This window comes from Eriocheir sinensis, chromosome 25, assembly GCF_024679095.1.
Source record: "Eriocheir sinensis breed Jianghai 21 chromosome 25, ASM2467909v1, whole genome shotgun sequence".
Taxonomy (NCBI): domain Eukaryota; kingdom Metazoa; phylum Arthropoda; class Malacostraca; order Decapoda; family Varunidae; genus Eriocheir; species Eriocheir sinensis.
The window spans coordinates 9194711-9215853 of record NC_066533.1 but is presented as its reverse complement, the minus strand read 5'-3'; the positions used below and the strand labels follow the sequence as shown (position 1 = coordinate 9215853).

Below are 21143 nucleotides of genomic sequence, written 5' to 3'. Positions count from 1 at the left end.
GGACACAAATAAAAAGTGGGTAGCTACACTATGCATGGTCATTGTTGGCATTACAAGCATATGCTTTCTGTTAGGGGAGACTCCTGCCTGCACTGTCTACACAGGTGGTTTAGTAGCTGTGGAGATGTTGAACTTTAGTGTTCACCGTGTGCAAGAACCATCGTCGAGATCCTCTAGAAAGGACAAAGCAAGTCAAGATAGCTCATGTGGGAGGTGTTTATTTAAACTGACATGTGGCCTCAGTACATATGCACAGTTTTTGTCAACCACTTGCTGAATGCTGGGATTTGCTACGTCCCCTGAAGCCTTGGTTAGGATGGATTGGCTTCACCGCCATGACGATGCATATGCAACCAGGAATCCCATTAATAAATACATTAAACTCTCAATAGGCTCTTAACTTAAAATGAATTTCAATAGCAACTATTACTAAATATAACTGTTGAAGCTTAAACTCTGTCCATGAAGATTAAAAAAGAAAAAAAGTAATGAATCAAAATGTGACAATGTTCAGCAGTTCATTCTCCAACAATGTTATCACGTTCGTAGAGTCAACATATGCCTACTATCCTTCCACTCCTGGCTAGGTAAACCCACAGTAATGCCAGCAAATAAAATACATAAATAAAACTATAAATAATTACTACTGATAACAATGAACAATAATAATAATAAACCAGAAACAATAAACTGCCAAAATCAAACTGTAATTTCTATAAAAGTTAATACTGACATTACTGTGGTACCGATAAAACCAAACTGGTTAGTCTCAACAAGGTAGGCTGTTCTAAGGCAGAGCCAGCTTTTGACACACCAATTAGTATTTAACTGCTAATGAACAACTACTGAACACAGATAATTGGCCTTTGGAAAGCATTACCTCGTTGATCAGTCAGCCAGTCTTTTTGAAGCCTTCTTTCATTTGCTACTCGAAGGCACGCAATGGACAAAGCTTCAGTTACGTCTTCACCTTCAACTGTCACCTGGACTTGCGGGCAAATGGTACGCTGCTTTGCAAATTACTGGAGTTTAGGAATGGTTCGCCTCTCCTTCAGTCTGAATCAATCACACTTAGTTGGTCAGTAAACTGGGTATAACATGTCTTCACCAGGATTATTATGGCTATGATCAATCACCTGTTTAATCTATATATACATACTCTAAATCACGATCCTCACAGAATTAACTTTCTCTACAGCAACACCAATTACAAATCATATGAGGAACAGGCAAAACAATGCTACATCACATTTAGCAGAAATCTTCTTCGGATAAACTATATATATATACATTGAGGAATTGATCTACTCGGCAATTGAACCAGAGCACAGACCAGCTCCATTAACAAAAAATATGTGAGGCAGCATGTCTTGCCCCACACCTCCAAGAATTTATAAGTCACTGGAGGACAATGAAAACAGGATGAATCTGTGGGACAGCCACATGAATAACCTGCATACCTCTACAACACATTCATTCTTGCCCCATTCACACACTACTCAACAGTAAGCTACATATTGCCCTCACTAGGTAACAACTTCACACCCATTTACTCCATATAACACTTGCAGAATCCGAGGTAAAATTTGGACATCATGATCCCTGCGGATTAGCTATGTAACATGGTATATTTTACAACTGGCAAACTTATGGAATATTTTGGTAGGCTCCATTATTAGTTACAAGCCTCTGTAAACAAGTCTACGGTTAACACTGAACCAACCTGAAGCTGCTTCATACAGGTCTTTACTGGTGGGTAATCCCAAAGAGGGGTTTACATGCTGTAACCTTGGTAGGAGGGCATGCCAGCAGTGTAGTTAATGTTGTTAGCATAACCAGCGTTCGGGTAGCCTGGGCCCATCACACCTGGACCAGCTGTGATCATAAGCTGGGGCTCACCTGTAAGGGACACACCTTTGGAATAGTGATCTCATAACGTGTTTCTGACTTAATGCAAATTTGTGCAGTGATTAACAAAAAAATGAAGCTTTAATAAAGAAATTGAGAAGTAAATCATGCTTTGATGCAAAAGTTTTAAAAGAATGAAGGCAGGTCTTTCAGCCAGTCAAGTGAGAAAATTTTAAGAAAATTTGACACCATACATAAAGAAATACATCTGGAGAGTCAGCCGGGAACTGTCGAGTAAGTCCACAAAACTGCACTCCTTTCAGACAAGCACTTTAGACACAACCTGATTGACCAATGGAAAGCAATGCACTGATGGTTTCCTCACACTTCACATACTTAAACAAAGTAAAACTAAAAAAATAAGTTTACAACTTTGATGATGTGCCAACACTCATGCCAACCCTCAGTACATATTTCCCGAGTGGAGTGACCAAAGCAGAGCACAGTGCTACTCACCAATCATGTTCATCATTGGCTTGGTCTCGTTTGTCTCATTCTCCTCAGACCTGTTCTTCTCAATGTCCTCCAGCCTATTGACCTTGGTAATATACTCTCTCATAACATTGATCAAGTAAGGCATGGCAAAGTCCATGATATTGTGTCTCCATGCCAACTCCATGATGACGTCGGGGTGGAGAAGGTCGTAGCAGTGGAAGAGGCAAGCGGCAAAGCAGTCGTGGTTACCATTCTCAAGGAACCACTGCAGAAGCTCCTCAGCTGTGTCAGAGTTTTTGCTCTCAGCTGCATACTCCATGGCATCCTGTGCAAGGTTTGTGTGCATGATTTAATAGAGCTCAAATAACATGAAAATAAGTTAAAAAATATATACCTTATCATTACCCTTTCTTGCCTGACTACCATGCTCTTCCAGTCACACCATTATCTGCTTTATGACACATTAATGTGGGTCTTAATAAGATTTGGCACGAACTCCATCATCTATGGGCATAAAATGGGTTTCTTTCTTTCCCGTTTCTACCATCCCTGCACACCTTAACAATACTAAGAGTTTTCAGCTTTCATTACTCCACTGATGTAGTTATTAACAGTCAAGTTCCTCCTACACATCCCTACCTATTTTTTAATCCAAATCTGAAACCAACCACAGACAGTGTTCCCATTAGCTTTGAAAATAACCCCATACCCTTCATCATTAAGTGTATACCTTTGGACAATCCACAACCAAACCATGGCCCCTCTCCAACTCAGGCTTTAAGTGATTGGTGGATGTTGGGAAAGGTCAAATCTAATTGGTGTGACTGAGCTACAGTGGGCAGGGCTATTTTTTCTTAAGTAATATGAAAGCAGTGGCAGAGATAGAAATAGCAAAAAATTACCTTGAAGAGTTTATCTTTTTTACAGAGCTCCACAGACTGCTTCCATCTGTTGTTGCCCTTGTACAGGTAGGCAGCGATGCGACGGAATTCAATCAGGTCGTGTTTCTCCAGGGACTGAGCAAGTGCAATGTTGTCAAAGTGGTCAAAGGCATCAATGGAAGTTCTTAGCCCAGTGTAGTCCTCCTCGTCAATGAGCAAGGAATTGAGGGCCTCGTTGATGGCCTTGTTGTTGAGGGACTGCACTGATCTTAGGTAGCCCTTCACAAGCTTCAAGTGGTCGGCCTGTGGGTGTGAGGTTGATGCAAGGGTTAAGTGTGAAAGGGTTAGGTTTCGTAGAGGTAAAAAAACAAAAACAATACGAGTTCTTGCAGCAATATGTTAAAATTTAAATGGTTTCTCTTTTGTGGAGCTAAATAGCTAATAATAAGTCTTTACTGCAATAAAATGTAATCCTACATGGGTACTCAAATATCAGAAAAGTTATTATCTTGATATGATTTTTTTTCAAAGCAAATGAGAGAAAGATAAAGTGGCTTGAGGCATACCTTGGTGAAGAAGTGTACTGCTCTGGTGTGGTCCATTCTTGGTGACAGCACCAGTAGTAGGTCGTTTAGTAACATGGGTTTGTAGTCTAGGTAAAACTGGATGGCCTTATAATACAACTCGATGTTGGCAACCTGGAAAAAAAGTTTATAATTCATTACATATAACAACTTCCTTAGTGCTACATCACATTCCACATAAAGGCACATGTATCAGGTGTACATAAATATTCTCAACAATAAAAAGAATGCCCACAATGCCCCTTTTATAGCATTGAAAGTTACCTTAGTAATGACATCCTTGAAGTGGGACTCTCTCCATGCCTCGGTGGGGTGGGCCATCATGGTGAGCACTGCATTGTCATACTCCTCATACTTGTCATACAGGAACACCAGCTCAGCCCACAAGTGAGCTTGTTCTGCTGCACGCAAAACCTGTGATGGGGAGATGAATCAGCATTTTAATGCTTCTAGCTCTTGAAGTATTTATTGTAGTATAATCTTATCATTAACTATATTAAGTTTCTAGCATTCAATCACTTAATCTACTATTGCTGAATACCATCACTTAGTTCTCATTCACTTCAACAACCTAGCTTTAAGTCTAGGGCATAATGTAAGAAAACAGAGAACCGATGTGCAATTTTACCTTTGGAATGTTAACTCGTGACCAGAAGAGCTCGAGGTGCTCCCTCATCTTCTCAGGCTTGTACTTGGAGTAGAGGATGGCCAGCTCGGTGAACATGCCCATGTGTGCTCGCTCCAGCCCCAGAGCTGCTTCCAACAGGTTGATCAGCTCATCAAAGTATCCACGGTCCTGTGCCATACACTTGAATTAGTACTTCTTGTTGACAAAAAAAGGCATACCAAGGGATACAAAAAACATGCTGCTCCTATACAAAAACAAAAGTAGTTCAAAACTAATGTCAAAATTTGATGTGTGGATATTTTGGGAACTTTGACTCAGATCTGTCCTCTGAATTAGACTCAATTAAAAGTTCCTGTTTAGAGCTAATCTTATTAACAAATCTTAAAAACTGCAATGTTTGACTTTTTCTGAATACAAAATATGTTCATGATCTTTCAGACTCACAGCAGAGGTTCATGGCACACACAATAACTTCAAAAATTACCTGGTAGTAGTTTATAAGATCCTCCAGCTCATCAGCATGTACAACTATGTGAAGACCACAGTTCTGGGCAAGGCGGAACTGTTCATTGTCCACACAAGCAAAACAAACTTCCTTCCACGTTCTTGTACTGTAAGAGAAACATTGCTATGCTACACAAGTTGTCTTCACATTGGTAATATTTTGCATACTTATCAACAAGAAAGTGAATGGAAACTAGTTGGACTTGTAGGAGAGAAACTAAGAATAGCAACCTTTCCAACACTTCTGGCTCATCATTTGTCTCTTATAGACATGGTAAGGCTCCAAATAGTGAAATCAAATAGACCTATTAAAAAAGAGCAATGATGCAGACAAAGATTAGCAAACTTTGTTGAGAAACTGAGTAACATGAGCATAAATGGAATACTGTAGCCAATAATTTGTTTGTATTAAACAATACAAATTGAAATTATGCTACTTCCATTGCAAGACATAAGTCTCCTCTCCCAAGCAAGGCTTTCTGCCTCTAGTTTCCATCAATACTCCTGCAGGATATGACTGGCAACATCAATATATTTCCTCTTAAAGTTTATGCCTATGTTTGTCGCCTATTGTGGAAGTAATCAGATAGCAATTGGCTTATGTTCTGCACCTGTTAGCTTTCCTGGCAGACTCCACAGCACCCTGGAACTCCTTGAGGTGGACAAGAGTGATGGCCAGGCGGGCAAAGTTGCTCACATTGTTGTAGAGCAGCTTGGCGGCATCAAACATGCCATCGTCAAAGCACCGGTCGCCGATCTGGAAATAAAGTTTTAAACATCAAATTATCAGTCACTAAGGAAATGTGCAGTGGTGGATCATTTTTTTTATTTTATTACAGCAGAAGAGGCAGTCAATAAAACTTAAAAAATTAAAAAATTTGCAAAAAGACTGACCTTAAGTTGAAAAGGATGCTACAGTGGATAATAAGGGTAAGTGAATGGAACGACTGATGAACTCTTGACAAATGGTAATGTAACATGATTTGCTCACGTGAGACAAGATTGTGTTTTCCTCAAAGGACACTCAGTACCCACCTTCTGGATATCAGCATGGTTGGGGGCAGCAATGAACTCCTCCAGGTCAGCTAACCTATTGGTCTTGGCATAGGCATAGCACAGCTCACTCTCCACATATGACTCCCGGGCCTTCTTGCGTGCCATGATCAGGTAGCGCACCAAGTCCTCCCAATGGCCTGCAATGAGGAGGAACATTTATTTTTTATGTATCATTCTAAACAGACAAAATTCATGTGATGCTTATATTACCAATGAGGATATTGCTATTCTATTTTTGGTTTCTCCTTCAACTGGGATATGTATCTTTGCAGGCCTTTTATTTTTAACCGGTGTATTTTGCTGCATAAAAAATCAAATAAATATATAGCAACACAGAACCTGGATATATACAGATGCAACATGAGGGCCAATGAAAGCAGTGGCTCACCTGTCCTATGAGCAGTATCCACAACATCGATGTAAGCTGTGGGGTCGTCAGCCTTGATGAAGGAGTCAATGGCTTCCTTCACTAGGGACTGCTGCAGCTGTGCCTTCGCCAGCTGACTCCAGACTGCACTCTCATTACATCGCTCAGCAAACTCGTAAGCTCGGTCAAGGTTGTTTATGTGCTCTATTAGGACCTGCATATGAAAAAATAAAATCAACTTTGTCATACTAAACATTAAAGCTCTTAGAGCATAATCAGCTGAGATAATACCATAAAACTTTTCCTTCTTTATTTTGTCATATTTAGCCATGCTCCAAGGCCCTGGCCATTTTCTTTAAAACCAATATGACCTCTACCCATCTTCCTGTTAAGGTCTGGGATCAACTAATGTCACCCTACAACCAAAGTGCAATAAAATTTTATTGAGAATAAACATCTATATTCTACCTTAAACTTCTGTATATAGGTGACCAGACTTTATCTATATCTAAGTATATGGAACACACACCTGAATAGCTGAAGTGTTAACATCAAACTTCTTGAAGATGGCAAAGGCCTCCTCATACAGCTGATTGCCAATGGCGATGTTTGCAATGTCCGGAGCATCATAGTTGTCAAGGCGTGTGATGTAGTCCATGACCCGTGTGTGGTCTGCCTTGATGGCTGTTAGGATCAGCAGATTCTGAAGATTCCTGTGGAGACAATTCCATGGTGACACAGGCTCACGCACATATGTACACTACTCAAAGGAAATCATTATTTTTCACTTCATCTGTTTCCAATCATATACAAACTGTCAAACAAGTTTTAGTAATGCCTACTAAAATGTATGCAAATGAAGACTTATTATTTAACAAGAAATCAACAACAAAATAACCAATTAATTTTTCCTGGCTGTATAAAATTATAAAATCAGAAAAAAATCATCCATACTTTACCATCACCCCTTCAACTCACCTGTGGTCACTGAAGGCGGAGTTGTCAAGCACAATCTTCTCAAGGAGCTCAATAAGTTCATTAGGCAGATCAGCAGTCATGAAGGCTTTCACTGTGACAGAGATGTCTTCAGGGTCTTGAGTTTCTGACAGTGCTGTTTGGACAACCTGCAATGACCCCATGACTCATTAGAAAGAAACAATGTGACACACAATAATGAAATATGTGAGGGGTTTGCAAATTTATCCCCTATAAGAGTTCAGTTACACAACTTGCCTGAAGCACCTCAGTAAATACAAGCATGACATCAAGTTGCTATAACAAAGCTTCACTCTCTGCAAAGTCAGGTTAACAACTCACCTGGTCAATTAGTTGCCTCCTGTACTGATTAGTCTCCTGAAGCACCTCAGCCCACAGCTCCGGGTCACGCCTCTTCACCAGGTAGCGCGCCTCAGACTTGAATAACGAGTTTTCATTGCAAACATTGATGAGTTCCCTGTCACACTGTCCACGCTCATAGGCAATGCAGGCCAGGTGTGGGTCCCTCTTCTCACAGTACTTGCCTAGGGATGGGACACAAGGGTAGGGTATACTCAGTGATTCCCGGCCATTCAGATCAGTACTCATATTGAAGAAAGAAAAACTCAATAAATGACCTTAGGTGTGCAAATAAAGTACTGTCAAAATAAAGAATTCTTATGTATTTTCTTATGACAGTGGATCATTTTCAAACCTTAGCCCCATTTTCTAGTTTTCCTGATTCAAGTTCTAACTGGAATGGTTTGTGCAGAATTAAAACATACTCTAAATTCAAACTCATTGAAGAATTATATTACTAGATTACTGCATTTCTTAAACTGTAAAGCATGTTGCAATACTGTTTTCAGCCAATATTAAACCCATTAGAAAACTCAGAATTCAGACTGGATTATCCCAGTTGGTTCAATATTGAAACAGCACACACATGAATCAGGGACTCACTCACCCACAACTTTGCTGTCATAGTTTTGGTTTTCCCTCAGGAACCTCTCCGGGTTGTTGTTTGAGTCAATGTAGATCTTGGCGATGGCATCATGGGTGGCTGGTTCAGTGACACCCTCATGGATGCGCGACTCAAGCCATGTCAGCAGCAGCTTCAGGCGGTTCCTTTTCTCCACCTGGGGAATAATTATTACTCATGAGATGAAAGGTGATTTGCAATCTTGGTAGGGGATATTATCACTGCTCATATGAACGAAGATAACCCTCTGACCACAGGAGGATTGAAGTAGCTATATTCTACCAGATAAGGGACATCATCATCATCATCATCATCATTTTGTTTAACGTCCGTTTTTCACTCTTCCTGAGCGGTTGGACGCTTTATGGCTCTCCTCCATTCTACTTTGTCTTCTGCCTGATGTTCACCCAATCCCATCAATGCCAAGTCTTCCTGTATACACCTTCTCCACGTTTTCCTAGGTCTACCAACTGGTCTCCTTCCTTCAACCTCTAATATCTTCACAACTCCCAGCACTGTATCCTCACCTGCTCTCTTTACATGTCCAAACCATCGCAGTCTTTCCCTTCTGAGCACTGTTTCCAGGTCCTCTACTCCACATCTGTTAGCTAAATCTGCACTGGACACCCTATATTGCCACCTGATCCCCGCCATATACCTCGGCATTCTGCGATTACTTGATCTCAATACCTCCATCAATTTTCTAGTTAAAGCCCATGTTTCTGCTCCATACAACATCTCTGATCTAATACACGCTTGATACACCCTTGCTCTGCTCTTTAGAGGGATGCTATGATTCACGAGCAGACTAGACACCTCCCTTCACTTTAACCACGATGCCGCCACTCTCGCTCTCACTGTCCACTCCACTCCCACCTCACAGTCTAGAGCATCCAAATAACAGATATGTTCTACCTCATCCAGCTTTCCTCCATTCACCTCTAGTTCATCCCTCTCAGTTTCCTGTCCTTGCTGTCTCCTTACGTAAACTGGGCATGTAAAATTCTGCACTCATCTTACGTTTCTGAGGCCCGAGCATCTAAGGTGGCACCACTGCCTGCAACATGTGCACAAGACAGAATTTACACCTGCTCCCTTCGCCACACCATTCACATGGATATTTTCCTATTTTCCTGATTCAATTTTTTCTCTTGTTTCTTTTCCACCAGTCACCATGTACTTTATTTTTTCCATATCAATTTTCAAACCTCTCTCCTCCATTCCTTCCTTCCATTTATTAAAATTTTCTTTCACTTCTTCTGCTGTCTCTGCATTTACTACCAAGTCATCTGCATACAGCAGCTCCCATGGTGCCTCTCCTCTTGCTTCCTTTGTTGCCTCCTCCATTACTGTTATAAACAGGAGCGGGCTAAGGGGAGATCCCTAGTGAACCCACACTCCAATTTCAAACTCATCTGATGTTCCCACCACTGTTTTCATTCTCGATTTTGCACCTTCATATAGTCCCATCACTGATTCAACCAATCTTTCTGGTACTCTTTGCCTTCTCAATGCCCATCTTACAATTTCCCTTGGTACTCTGTCAAATGCTTTTTCAAGACCTACAAAATCATGAGAAAATCTCCTCCTCTTCTCCATAAACCTTTCCTGAAGCCCTCTCATAGTATATATTGCTTCAGTTGTTGATCTCCCAGGGCAAATGCCAAACTGACATTTATCAATTCTTATTATCCTTCTCAGCCTCTTCTCCAGGACTTTTTCATATACCTTCATGCCATGCTCCAGTAACCTTATCCCCCTATAGTTACCACATTTCAAAGCATCTCCTTTCCCTTTAAAAATGGGTATAGTGTACCTTCCTTTCCAGTCTTCTGGTATCTCTCCCTTTTTTAATACATCGTTTAACACTCTTGTCAATTCCACCACTCCTTCCTTTCCTGCTGCTTTTATTAAATCTACTGACACAAAATATGAATAAATAAGAAAATAAAAAGAAGCTAATATCTAAGTCTAATAACAAGGTGCATGAATGTGTTAGTTAAACCCTTCAATTGGGTGGGCTTCCAACCTCTAATCTTTCCCTGATTCTGTGGTAAGCGGAGCATTAATGACAATTAAAAATAAAAATGAATAAACCAATAGAAAACAGATTATTTATTTTTCACCACTGCCGTAACACTCACCTCTTCCACCAGCTCCTCCGTTGAGAACTGTCCGCGCACCACCATGATCAGCTGTTTGATGACATCCTCAGCACAGTCCACGTCAAGCAGACCGCCCACAACAACAGGCAGACGGGAGGGATTCACCTGATGCAAAAGTTTTGTTACCATATGGCATCAACATGTGTAAATCCCCTTCCCAAACCTTCCCCCATGTAAAGCCAAGTTGAAGTTCTTTGCAAATTCCAGTTCCCTCCAATGAATATGGAATGCCAAAGTTAATTACTATGGGTCCTTAAAGAGACTCAGTTCTGTATGTATTTAATTCTAATCATGTTTTTCTTCATCTCATTTCAAACTTCAATGTCAATAAAAACTTAAAACACAGAATTCAACAGTTTTGATAATCAGAAATCCTCAAGCCCCTTCTATAGCCCCTACACCTTCTAGCACACTCTACCTTTCTATATGACCATGGCAATCATAGGAGCTCCAATATTCAAGTCTTTCTATTTCCCTACACAAGCCTCATGTGTCCTTCCTCAGCCACTCACCTTCTGGACATAAATCTCGATGTACTTCTGCAGGTTGTTGCGGTACAGGTAGAGCACCAGGTCATGGACAAAGTCAAAGCGGTCGCACACAATGATGAGAGGCAGCTGGTCCGTCAGTTTGGCCTCCTTCAGGAAGTTCTTCACACGCTCAGGGTTGTAGCAGTTGGACTCACGGCATATTCTCTCCACCTGACAAACACACAAAAATTTTAACGTTTGCTTTCACCATCGCTAAGGTTGTTCTTTGAAACTTTCAGAAAGTTCCCTCCACTTATTCACTCAAACAAATACATGCAGAACATCTCACTAAAACAGTTTTGTATTGACCACTCACCTCTTTAATCTATCTCACTAAAACAGTTTTGTATTGACCACTCACCTCTTTAATCTATCTCACTAAAACAGTTTTGTATTGACCACTCACCTCTTTAATCTGTCCAGTTTTGCATGCTGCTTGGATGTACTTGAAATGCACTTCTGGCTCTTGAGAGAAGTTGACGATAGATCCAAGGAAGTAGAAGAGGCCTTCAAATGACTTGAATGACTCGAAAAGATCAATGAGTGCATTCGTTGTTAGCTGCTCATGGTATTTGGAGGCAATCTGCAATGATAAAACAGAGGATGGGTTAGTACTAGAGATAGTGTTTTGTCTGAAAATCAGTTTTCTAAATTTTCAACTTAATATGTGCAGGACAGGACATTTTACCAGAAAGTCAGAAATATGCCTGTAGCATCATGAGTATTCTGCTGCCATGGATCTTACCTGCACCACAATCTGGAGATTTTGTCGGAGGTTAGCAGTAAGCATGGCCTTGAGGCACTCCAGCGAGTCCTCCACTGAAAGTGAGCCAAAGTAATTGACCAGCCATTCTGGGTTGAGCAGCTGCGTGTGTACTACTGCCCGCTTGATGTCATACATGTCAGTGTAGTGCTCGAGGGCACGCTGCAGGAGGCCGGCCTTCTCGCATAGCTGAGCAATGTGGGCGCGGTCATAGTGGGTGAACATTTGGTTACCCAGGATGGCATCTGCCACTTGTGGGGCAGACATGAGGTTCATCTCCAAGAGGCGAGTCTGCAGGGGGCCCTCGGTGGGACGGTTGTTCTTGAGAGCATCCAGCAGGAAGGCGGTGCACTGCTGGATCAGGTTAGACTCCAGGAAGATGTCAACAATCTGGTTGACATCAGCCATGGGCTCGTCATCCTGTACAAGCATCTGTGCGAAGGCCAGGCCCTGGTCGGCATTTACTCGCATCACATTTCTCAGCAAGAAGATGTAGTCTGGGGTGTATCCAACCTTCTTGGCGTACAGCACAATCTTCTGGAACTGACCCGTCTCAGCAAAGCACTGGATCACCTTGTTGGGAACATTTGCCCTCAGGTACACAGACAAGGCCAGAGTGGGATCAGCCTGCTTCACCAGGTCACCCAGCTCCTCAGAACATTCCAGCTTATCCTCCTTCAGCCACTTCTCCAGCAGGTTCTTGCGTCCCTGAGCCAACACTGGCCGACACAGCTCCAGGGACTCAAATTTGTTAAGTTGAGACTGGTCAAGGAGAATTCCAAAGTACTGGAGGAGGGGTGAGGTTTGGCCAGGCTGTGTGGGCACCTGCTGGAACCTCTGTATGGTCTGTGGTGTCCGCAGCACACCCTTAGGGGCATTGGCAGCCACTTTTGCCGCCTCGCTGTACTGCCCATTCTGGAAACAAAAAAAGTGATTTCAAGTTTTAAAATTATTGCAGTAGACAAAATATTGACAAAATTAAACAGTAAATAAACAAACAAAAATCAAACTATAAGTGATGCTTTCCTGCAATATGGATCCTTGTATACATACCATGAAACCCACATTTCTTCACACCTAAATCAGTAATATTATCAACTCTCTGGTCACATTTCAATGTTTTATATAGTTTTCAGTACAATATATATTAATTTTCATTTCAACTACATAAAACGACAGCATCAAACTAACCTGGAAAAGCGTGTTGAATTTCCGCACAAAGAGATCTTCTGCACCAGCCAGGTTGTTCCTTGTGGCAATGCGCAGGGCCAGGTCTGGGTTTTGGAGGACGTTGGTGATGTAGGTGATGATGTTCTCCTCATCAACGCTGACACTTAGCACCTGAAAAAAAGATATCATGGCTTTACAAAGTTATCAGGAGAATAAGAACAGGAAGGAATGAAGTAATCTCTGAACAAGGAAAAAAATACATGTCCCTCAAACAATATGAATAATGATTCACATGGTTATCAGATTTTTTTTTTCCAGGATGCCAGTTGGGCTTGTGAGACTGAAGTTACTAGCCCTTCCCACAGATTAGTTGTCCTATCAAAATTTTACAAAACATTAAACAGAAAAAAAACTTTAAAAAAGTGAGTCATATGATAATAAGGACAGTTGTCTATCCCGAAAGGTGACAGAGATACCCCTTACCTGTCCCTTGCGGTTGACCCCAATGATGCCGCTGGAAGGCTCATGGGGGGCTGTGACGAAGATGGTATCACCACTGATGCGGTTCATGAAGATGCAGGTGCCACTCTCAATGTCATACAGGTGGACATAACCATACTTGGTGATGAGGTAGATCACATCATGCTTAGAGCTCACCTGGAGATTAGAAATGTCATTAACTTCGAGTGTGTACTAAATAATTCTCATGGAACACTGATGACAGAAATGGCAAATTGAATATAAAACTCTTGCAATTGAGAAATGACTCCAATGGGGGTATGTACCTATATTCAGAGTTGCCAGCCAGCGGGTGTCACCACCGACTACGTCTTTGTGCCCACAAAACTTGAACTATTCTTTTAATTATCGTAAATAACCTGTGTTTCTCTGGGACTTGTAGCAATTACACTTCAATACAATAAGTAACACTTGTTAATAAAAATGTAGCTGATCATTCTTGTTGTTTTACTTATTTGTTAACGAGAGAAAATAAATGCTGTCTGGAAACCTATCCTCATCAAAAATTGTTCCTGCATGAAAGCCATGCAAAATCAAGCAAGAATGAGCTTTTTAAAAAATTATGTATACATTACAATATTTGCTGAGTATCTGCTTTAGGTGCACCAGTCTTGCCTTCAACAAAATTTATCTAGAAACATTTTAGGGCATTAAGCAACTCGACTGACACCATCAAAACACAAGGACAATGAGGTTGCCTCCAGTGTTTGTGTCTCCGTGAGGTCACCGGCTTCCGCTTCCAGAAGTTATACTCCACCCTCAACTGACTATTGGTTGTTGTGTGAGATGGACCAAAACCTTGGGTGGACGCCTGCCGCTACCAGAAGGGTGGGGAGGTCAAAGGTGATGACGTTCAAGGTCAGGAGTTTTGGGAGGAGTGTAACACTATTGGAGCTTAAGTCAATAACCCGCAAGGAAATCAAACAATGGATGCTACGGTTTCTGTCAAGATGCCAAGCGCCCTAATGTTTTTGATAAACTTTGTCAAAGGTGACACTGATACATCCTAAGCAAATATTGTAATGAAAATTAAAAAAATTAAAATGATAATTTCTGCTTGATTTCGCAGGGATTTAAAGAAGGGTTTTTGATGAGGATAGGGTTCCGGACAGCATTTACTTTCTCTCATTTACAATTTAATAAAATGAGAATGATCAGCTACATTATTATTAAGAACAGTGTCACTTATTGTATGGAAGTGTAATTGTTACAAGTCCCAGCAAAACACAGGTAATTTATAATAATTAAAAGAATAATTCAAGCTTTTTGGAAATAAAGACATAGTTGGTGGTGACACCTGCTAAGGATGAATATACTCCATTGAGCACACAAACAGTATGAAGAAGCAAAGATTACAGGAGAAAGTATTGAGGTATGATTGAACATGGGAATGAGTCAACTTATCGAATCATACCATCTAATGTTGAATTCATTTTTCTTTATAGTGAATAAAAAATAAAAATAAATAAATAAATAAATAAAACAAGAAGTTGTTCCAGAGTTTATCTCATACCTGCATAGCCACTGGGAAATCATTCTGTGCCTCAGGTGGGAAGAACACATCTACATTCTTCTTTGCGAAGGGCTGGTTCCCTGCAGCTGGCTGACCCACCTCAATGATGTGTAACTTTCCACCTTGGGCGTTACGCACCGCAAAGCAGAACAAAGTGGATGGCTCTGCGTTACCCTCCATCTGGAGAAAAACACAAGGCATTATTATACAGTAAGTGATGACGTGCTGGATGGATGATGGGAGAGTGAGAAGGGGAGTATAGTGGTATTTTGATTCATACACTTCCTTAATGAGGAGTATGGAGTACAATGACGGGAAAGCTGCAAGTCTTGTTTTGATGGACCATACAGCAGCTACTCCCAAATGCTGAATATGGGATAGGTGTGATGAGATAGTTAAAAAAACTTGCTTCAAAGGACATTGTAACCAAGATACCTTCCCCACCTTGAAATTACTTAAATCCACAAATGACAGGAATGATAAAACATCTAAAAAATCTTGTTTCAATGGACCACACAGCCCAAAAGTCTTCCTTCCTCACCTTGAAACTAGTGAAGCCTGCTGCATGCCCCTCGATGGGCTGGCTGGCCTTGCGCTCCATGCTATACAGCTGCATGAACCCCACCACACGGTTCTGCTGTGCTGAGATGCCGATCAGCAGCAGCCAGTTCTGTTTGGCATCCGTCCGGTAGTTGATGATCTGACAGCCGTTCAAGCTGCTGTGTCGGTCAAACATCTTCTGCGGCTGAGCATCGCCTGAAGCACACAACAACAAAGATAAATTCAATAAAGACTTGCTTCCTAAAGGGTCTGCATTATTTTTTTTTCACCAAACATTACACATCCTTCCAATTATTCATATTATTCATGTCCCCTACTCACCATCCATACTCCAGTGGTACACAGCAGTGTCTGTTACGAGGGCCAGTTTATTGGAGGATATCCATTTCCAGAACGAGATCTCAGTGTCCATGGTGTGGGCTGGGAAGGTAATGTGACTATTAATGTGATGCAGAAAGTGATATGGTCATGATATATATATATATATATATATATATATATATATATATATATATATATATATATATATATATATATATATATGTGTCAATGGAAAAGAAATGGTTGACAGTAATGAATATAATGTACCTGGACAGTCATATTCAAGAGGGGCACAGCAAAAACTTATAATAAATTTCCTTGTTGAGAGATGGAAATATCCGACACCAATGACTCTTACCTTTGATTTTTGTCTTCATTTCAATATTGAAGATCTGCAGTGTCTTTTGGGCTGTAACAAAAGAATGAGTGACATTAGAAAATATTTATCCTTGGTAATGATAAAAGTGGTGTGTCTGGCATTTCATAATTCAATATTTTACATGGGAAAAAAAAAGAAAAAAAAAGGTATTGAAACATTAACTAGAATCTCAACTTTTGGTAATCTTACAGGTGTAAATAATTACTTAGATTAAGAATATATCACTATACATTAACTGAGAGAAGCATTGTATCTTAGGATCCTTTCATCTTTTTTTTCTGTATACCTCATTTTTTTATATGCCTCAGATCAAAATAAAACTTTTAATAGTAATGACATTCTTTACTTGACAGGTGACCCATTTTGATAAGGGACTATTGGAGGTGCCTGCCACACTTCTGAGATATCATGCCACCCCCACTAAGATATCATATATGAATTATGAAAGCATAGGCTTGTGAGTTTCCTCAAATTACCACTTTTCATGAAATATATACTGCAAAATATAATAACCAGGACTATCTATGGAACAGATCCTAGACTTCTGAGGGCATATGCAAGCCATTTTTTGTATCCTAAATGTCTGAGATAGGGAGAAAGTAAAGTATGTTCAACAGTTTGTATGCACCCTTCAAGCTTGTACTCAGACCAGGATAGAAAAGTGAGCGAGTAAGCTGAACTATTTAAAAGTAAAGCTTCACTCACAATCAACCTTTTGTACTTAGAATTCGAATATCTCTGTAAAATGAGTACTAATTGGGATGGTGCGTACATACTGGAGAAGATACTAAACGAAGATCAAATGGCACTCACGGCAGTCGTTATTACCTTTGAGGGCAATGACCTTGGAGGCGGGATTCATGATGGCAGAGTCCCCCGAGATGGGCCGGCGGATTGGGTTGGTGGGGTCACCCATGTCAATGATGACCACCTGTGCTGTGTCCCCCACCTTTTCTCGGACACAGATGAATTTGTCCGATTCCATGGTGAGGGTGTTGAACCCAATGTTGGATGCTTGGATCCCGACATTGGTGAGCTGAAACACAGAGACATTGAGCATGCTGACTCTTACCTAGTTCCTTCACTTGAGAGGTCCACTAATTCCACCTATACATAAAGAACAATGGTCACAATCAGTCAGTTTGTTCTCTAAGCCCTGCCCCCTTCCTGGAGTTGTCACGGATTGCTTTGAGTTTTTTGTCTGATAGAATAATTACCTTAGCCTTTATATTGCATTGGGGAAGTAAATGCAGTATATATTCCTAATGATATCATGTGTGTCAAAACTACACTATAATCTAAGGAATTATGACATACAAAATACAGGACAACCTTACTCAATTGAATAAGTAAAAGTAAAATAGTTAAGAAATTGCTAAGTCCCCACACAAACACACACACAATATTATTAATACCTCAGACAAACAAATATTTCAACCAGCATCTGACCATAAGAAGATAATGGGGGCACAGTAAACACACACAAACCATCAGACACAGCATAAATTCCTTTGACACACCAGCATGTCCCTAACCTTTGATAACCTTAGCCTACGGTACATCCCCTACCTACAGGATATATTAGATAAGACTACAAGATGCCCCAGAAGATAGCAGGCAACCACACTGGACCATCATCCATGCCATTATTTGTCTTACACTATGCCCCTATGCCCTGCCACTCATACCACACCCCTAGGTCATTCCAAACCTTCATTTACACAGATGTCCTGACCACAGAGACAGTTCAGTAAGAGAAAGGACATCACAACCCTTTACCTCCTACAGGACTTTGGGACACCTGCGCCACACAAAAGGAGGGTAATTGAGGGACATGGCTTCACCTCTATCTTTATATTTTACCAGATCCTTTCATAGGAGAGACTAGCACAATATATAGAAAACGAGGGGAGTAAAGCTTCTAAGGGTTCAGAGGATGTGTGTGTGTGTGTGTGTGTGTGTATATGGGGGGGTGGGGGTGGGGGGATCATGTAAGCAGATTAAAATACCTATCTGTTCACCTGTTTCAGTAACCCCTAAGGTTTGATAGGAAGGGCCATGTTTGCCCTTACAGGGGGGAGGGGGTGTGTGGGGGGGCTTGTTTAGGATCACCAATAGACAGGTGAATATGTATTTGTGATTTCCCAACAGAAAAGCTCTGCAACCTCAACCCCCTGAAGTTTGAATTTCCATTAAAAATATATAATCTTACTTATTCAAGTGAAGGAATTATCTTCCCCCAAGAAAAGTTATATTGTCTATTACTTGAGTGAAAGAATCCCCCAAAAATGAAAAAGAAACAAACATTAAACTAGTTCTAGCATCTACTACTTGAGTGGAGAAAAAGAGGTGCACTTAGCAATAATCAATAGAATGCTCTCCCATTAGCCCTTATGCCACAAGATTCCATGCCATTCCACACACTCTTTTATAGGGGGAAAAACTATAGGTATGAAGATGGTATATAGTTTGCTTTACAATGTCCCTATGCCATGAAGTCCCTCTCTATAGTGAATTAAGTCTTATGAAATCATTAAAGGATCAAGATCAGTCAAATGAGGGAGCAGCTGCAATTCCATTCATGGCTGTCAAATCCTATTATAGGCTACTGTAGGACAGATCAGTAAGAAAGATGTTAATCAGTTGCTCTAAATCATTCCTCTAAGCCCTGCCATTCATATCACATCCCAGATCATTCCACATACTTGCTCATATCCTTCACATCCTATAGGACTAAAGAGCTCATAGGATGCAAAGGATGGCTAAGAAGGATGTTAATCAGTTGCTCTATATCATTCCTTTAAGTCCTGCTAATCATACCACATAATCCCAGTCATTCCACATGTTCACTTATATCCTTCACATCCTACAGGACACAGGACAGGTAAGGACAAGGAGAATGTTAAATTAGTTGCTCTTAATCATTCCTCTAAGCCCTGCTATTCAAACCAAATCATCTTGGATCGTTTCACATGCTCACTCATATCCTTCACATCCTACAGGACTAAAGGGCACAGAGAATAGGTAAGGAGGATGTTAAATCAGTTGCTCTTAATCATTCCTCTATGCCCTGCCATTCATACTACAACATTCCAGATTATTCCACATGCTTATTCATATCCTTCACATCCTATAGGACTCAAGGATGCACAGGATAGGTAAGAAGGATGTTAATCAGTCTAAATCATTCCTCTGTGCTCTACTATTCATGCTACAACATTCCAAGTCATGTCAAACTTTCACTCATCATTTAGTCCTACTGGAATAAAGGATACTTGTAGGACGTGCATAAAAAAAGGATATTAAGTGGTTTGTCACACAGTAAGCATTTATGCCATCCTATTTATACCCCACAAACCCAGGTCATTCCACACTCACTCTCATCCTTGTCTTATAGGAATGAAGGATACCTAAAGGATACAATAGAATATGTGGTTCGCCATACAGTATGCCTCCATGCCACATGTCATACCACGTCCCAGGGCATTCCACTTTCACTCATCCTTTTTCAACAGAAATGAAGGATTACTATAGGAAAAAAATGTGGTTTGTCATAGTATGCCTCCATGCCACACCATACCTACCACAACATCCCTGGGCATGCATTCCAAACTTTCACTCACTCCCCAATATGCTAAAGGACTCTAGGACGTCAGTAGGATACGAAATGAGGATCCCGTGTGGTTAATTAAAGCAGGTCACGCCATGCACACACACATACGAACACGAGTATTATCTTATCGTCCATCTCATTCCCCCCACTCCACCACGCCGCACATGACTCCGGAATAACATACAGCGGCCCCGTAATGCTTAAGGTCAGCTGGGAACGAGGTCACACGCATACACGCACATACACACGCACACACACAACCCCGTGACAGAATTCCTTGGCAAGTCATTCAGTAGCGTAGTTTTACTCATGCCGTGTCTTCCCCATGTCCCAAACGTCACTGGTCCCTTGGCTACGCATTGCTACCCGTTTCCTGTTGGTCCTGGGTTCGAATCCGGCCGAGGAACGAATTACTTGCAGCGGAAATGGTTGCTGTAATATGGAAGTCTGTTGGGGTGATCGTAAATGGCTGAAACTCGTGTCGTGGGTGGCGCAGGTTAATAAAATCCTCACTATTGTCGTTTTCGTAGTTAAATAAAGGTGGAAATGTCGGTCAAGGGCTTGTTATGAGGCCTGGCCGGAATGTCATCTGTGAGGTTAAGTCGGTCTGTTAGGTCACCGCGCGGGGCTGGAAACTGAGGTCACGTGTGGTATATAACATTTTTGACCTCACTAATGTCATTTTCCCGGTCAAATGGCGTCAGGAAGGTGTGGTCAGGGGTTTGTTATGAGGTCAGGCCGGGGTGTGTGGTCATGGTGGGCGGTGACACACGGTTCTCTTCCCTCCTCCACGCCGCCACACACCTGCAAGTGCTCCTGGAAGCGTATCGGCAACACCTGCGACATGTTCCCGGCAGGCTGCATGGGGGGCGAGGCGGATGAAGCAGTGGTGAAGGAACTATTACGAGGCGCCGCGAGCCATCCAGGTCCTGCCGCCTCCACACTGACACTGTCCAATATGGCCGCCGCGGGGACACTACACCAACTCTGCCAGATTGTCCTACTCCGAGCTTATATTTCCCGGCTTCTCACCCTAAAATTGACCCTTCCACCTCAATAACTACATCCGTTTATGGTTATCGTTGAAATAGGTGGTTGTTCATGGGTTTTTGTGGTGGATAAGTGTAAAAAACCGGGTAATACAATGTGGTGAATACGATAATCTGGCAACGCTGCACTACACCCTCCCTCCCGGTATTCCTCCGCACCTCTTATCACACCCGTTACTCTATCTTTTAAGTGCCTCACAGTTGCTTTTCCGTCAACTAAATAATTTTGATGTCATAAAG

At 41.4% G+C, this 21143-nt stretch overlaps 1 protein-coding gene across 2 annotated transcripts; it reads right to left on the bottom strand.

Moving 5' to 3' along the window:
* Positions 1–202: 202 nt before the first annotated feature.
* LOC127003305 (clathrin heavy chain 1-like) lies at positions 203–20826 on the bottom strand. 2 transcript variants are annotated; one of them, XM_050869782.1, is made up of 26 exons: positions 20659–20826; positions 17055–17277; positions 16221–16271; positions 15863–15961; positions 15522–15736; positions 14981–15160; positions 13432–13605; positions 12970–13119; positions 11761–12693; positions 11422–11598; positions 10998–11186; positions 10465–10590; positions 8306–8477; positions 7681–7883; positions 7342–7487; positions 6893–7076; positions 6385–6577; positions 5976–6133; positions 5552–5697; positions 4921–5047; positions 4437–4604; positions 4073–4222; positions 3791–3922; positions 3246–3527; positions 2365–2668; positions 203–1899 (listed from the first exon to the last, which is right to left on the bottom strand). In XM_050869782.1, the coding sequence occupies exons 1-26, from the start codon at positions 20716–20718 to the stop codon at positions 1775–1777; spliced, it is 5067 nt and encodes a 1688-aa protein (XP_050725739.1). In that variant the 5' UTR covers positions 20719–20826; the 3' UTR covers positions 203–1774. The 2 variants fall into 2 exon arrangements, with proteins under 2 accessions (XP_050725739.1, XP_050725740.1); XM_050869783.1 differs by having other exon boundaries at positions 17070–17277.
* Between the last annotated feature and the right edge of the window lie 317 nt (positions 20827–21143).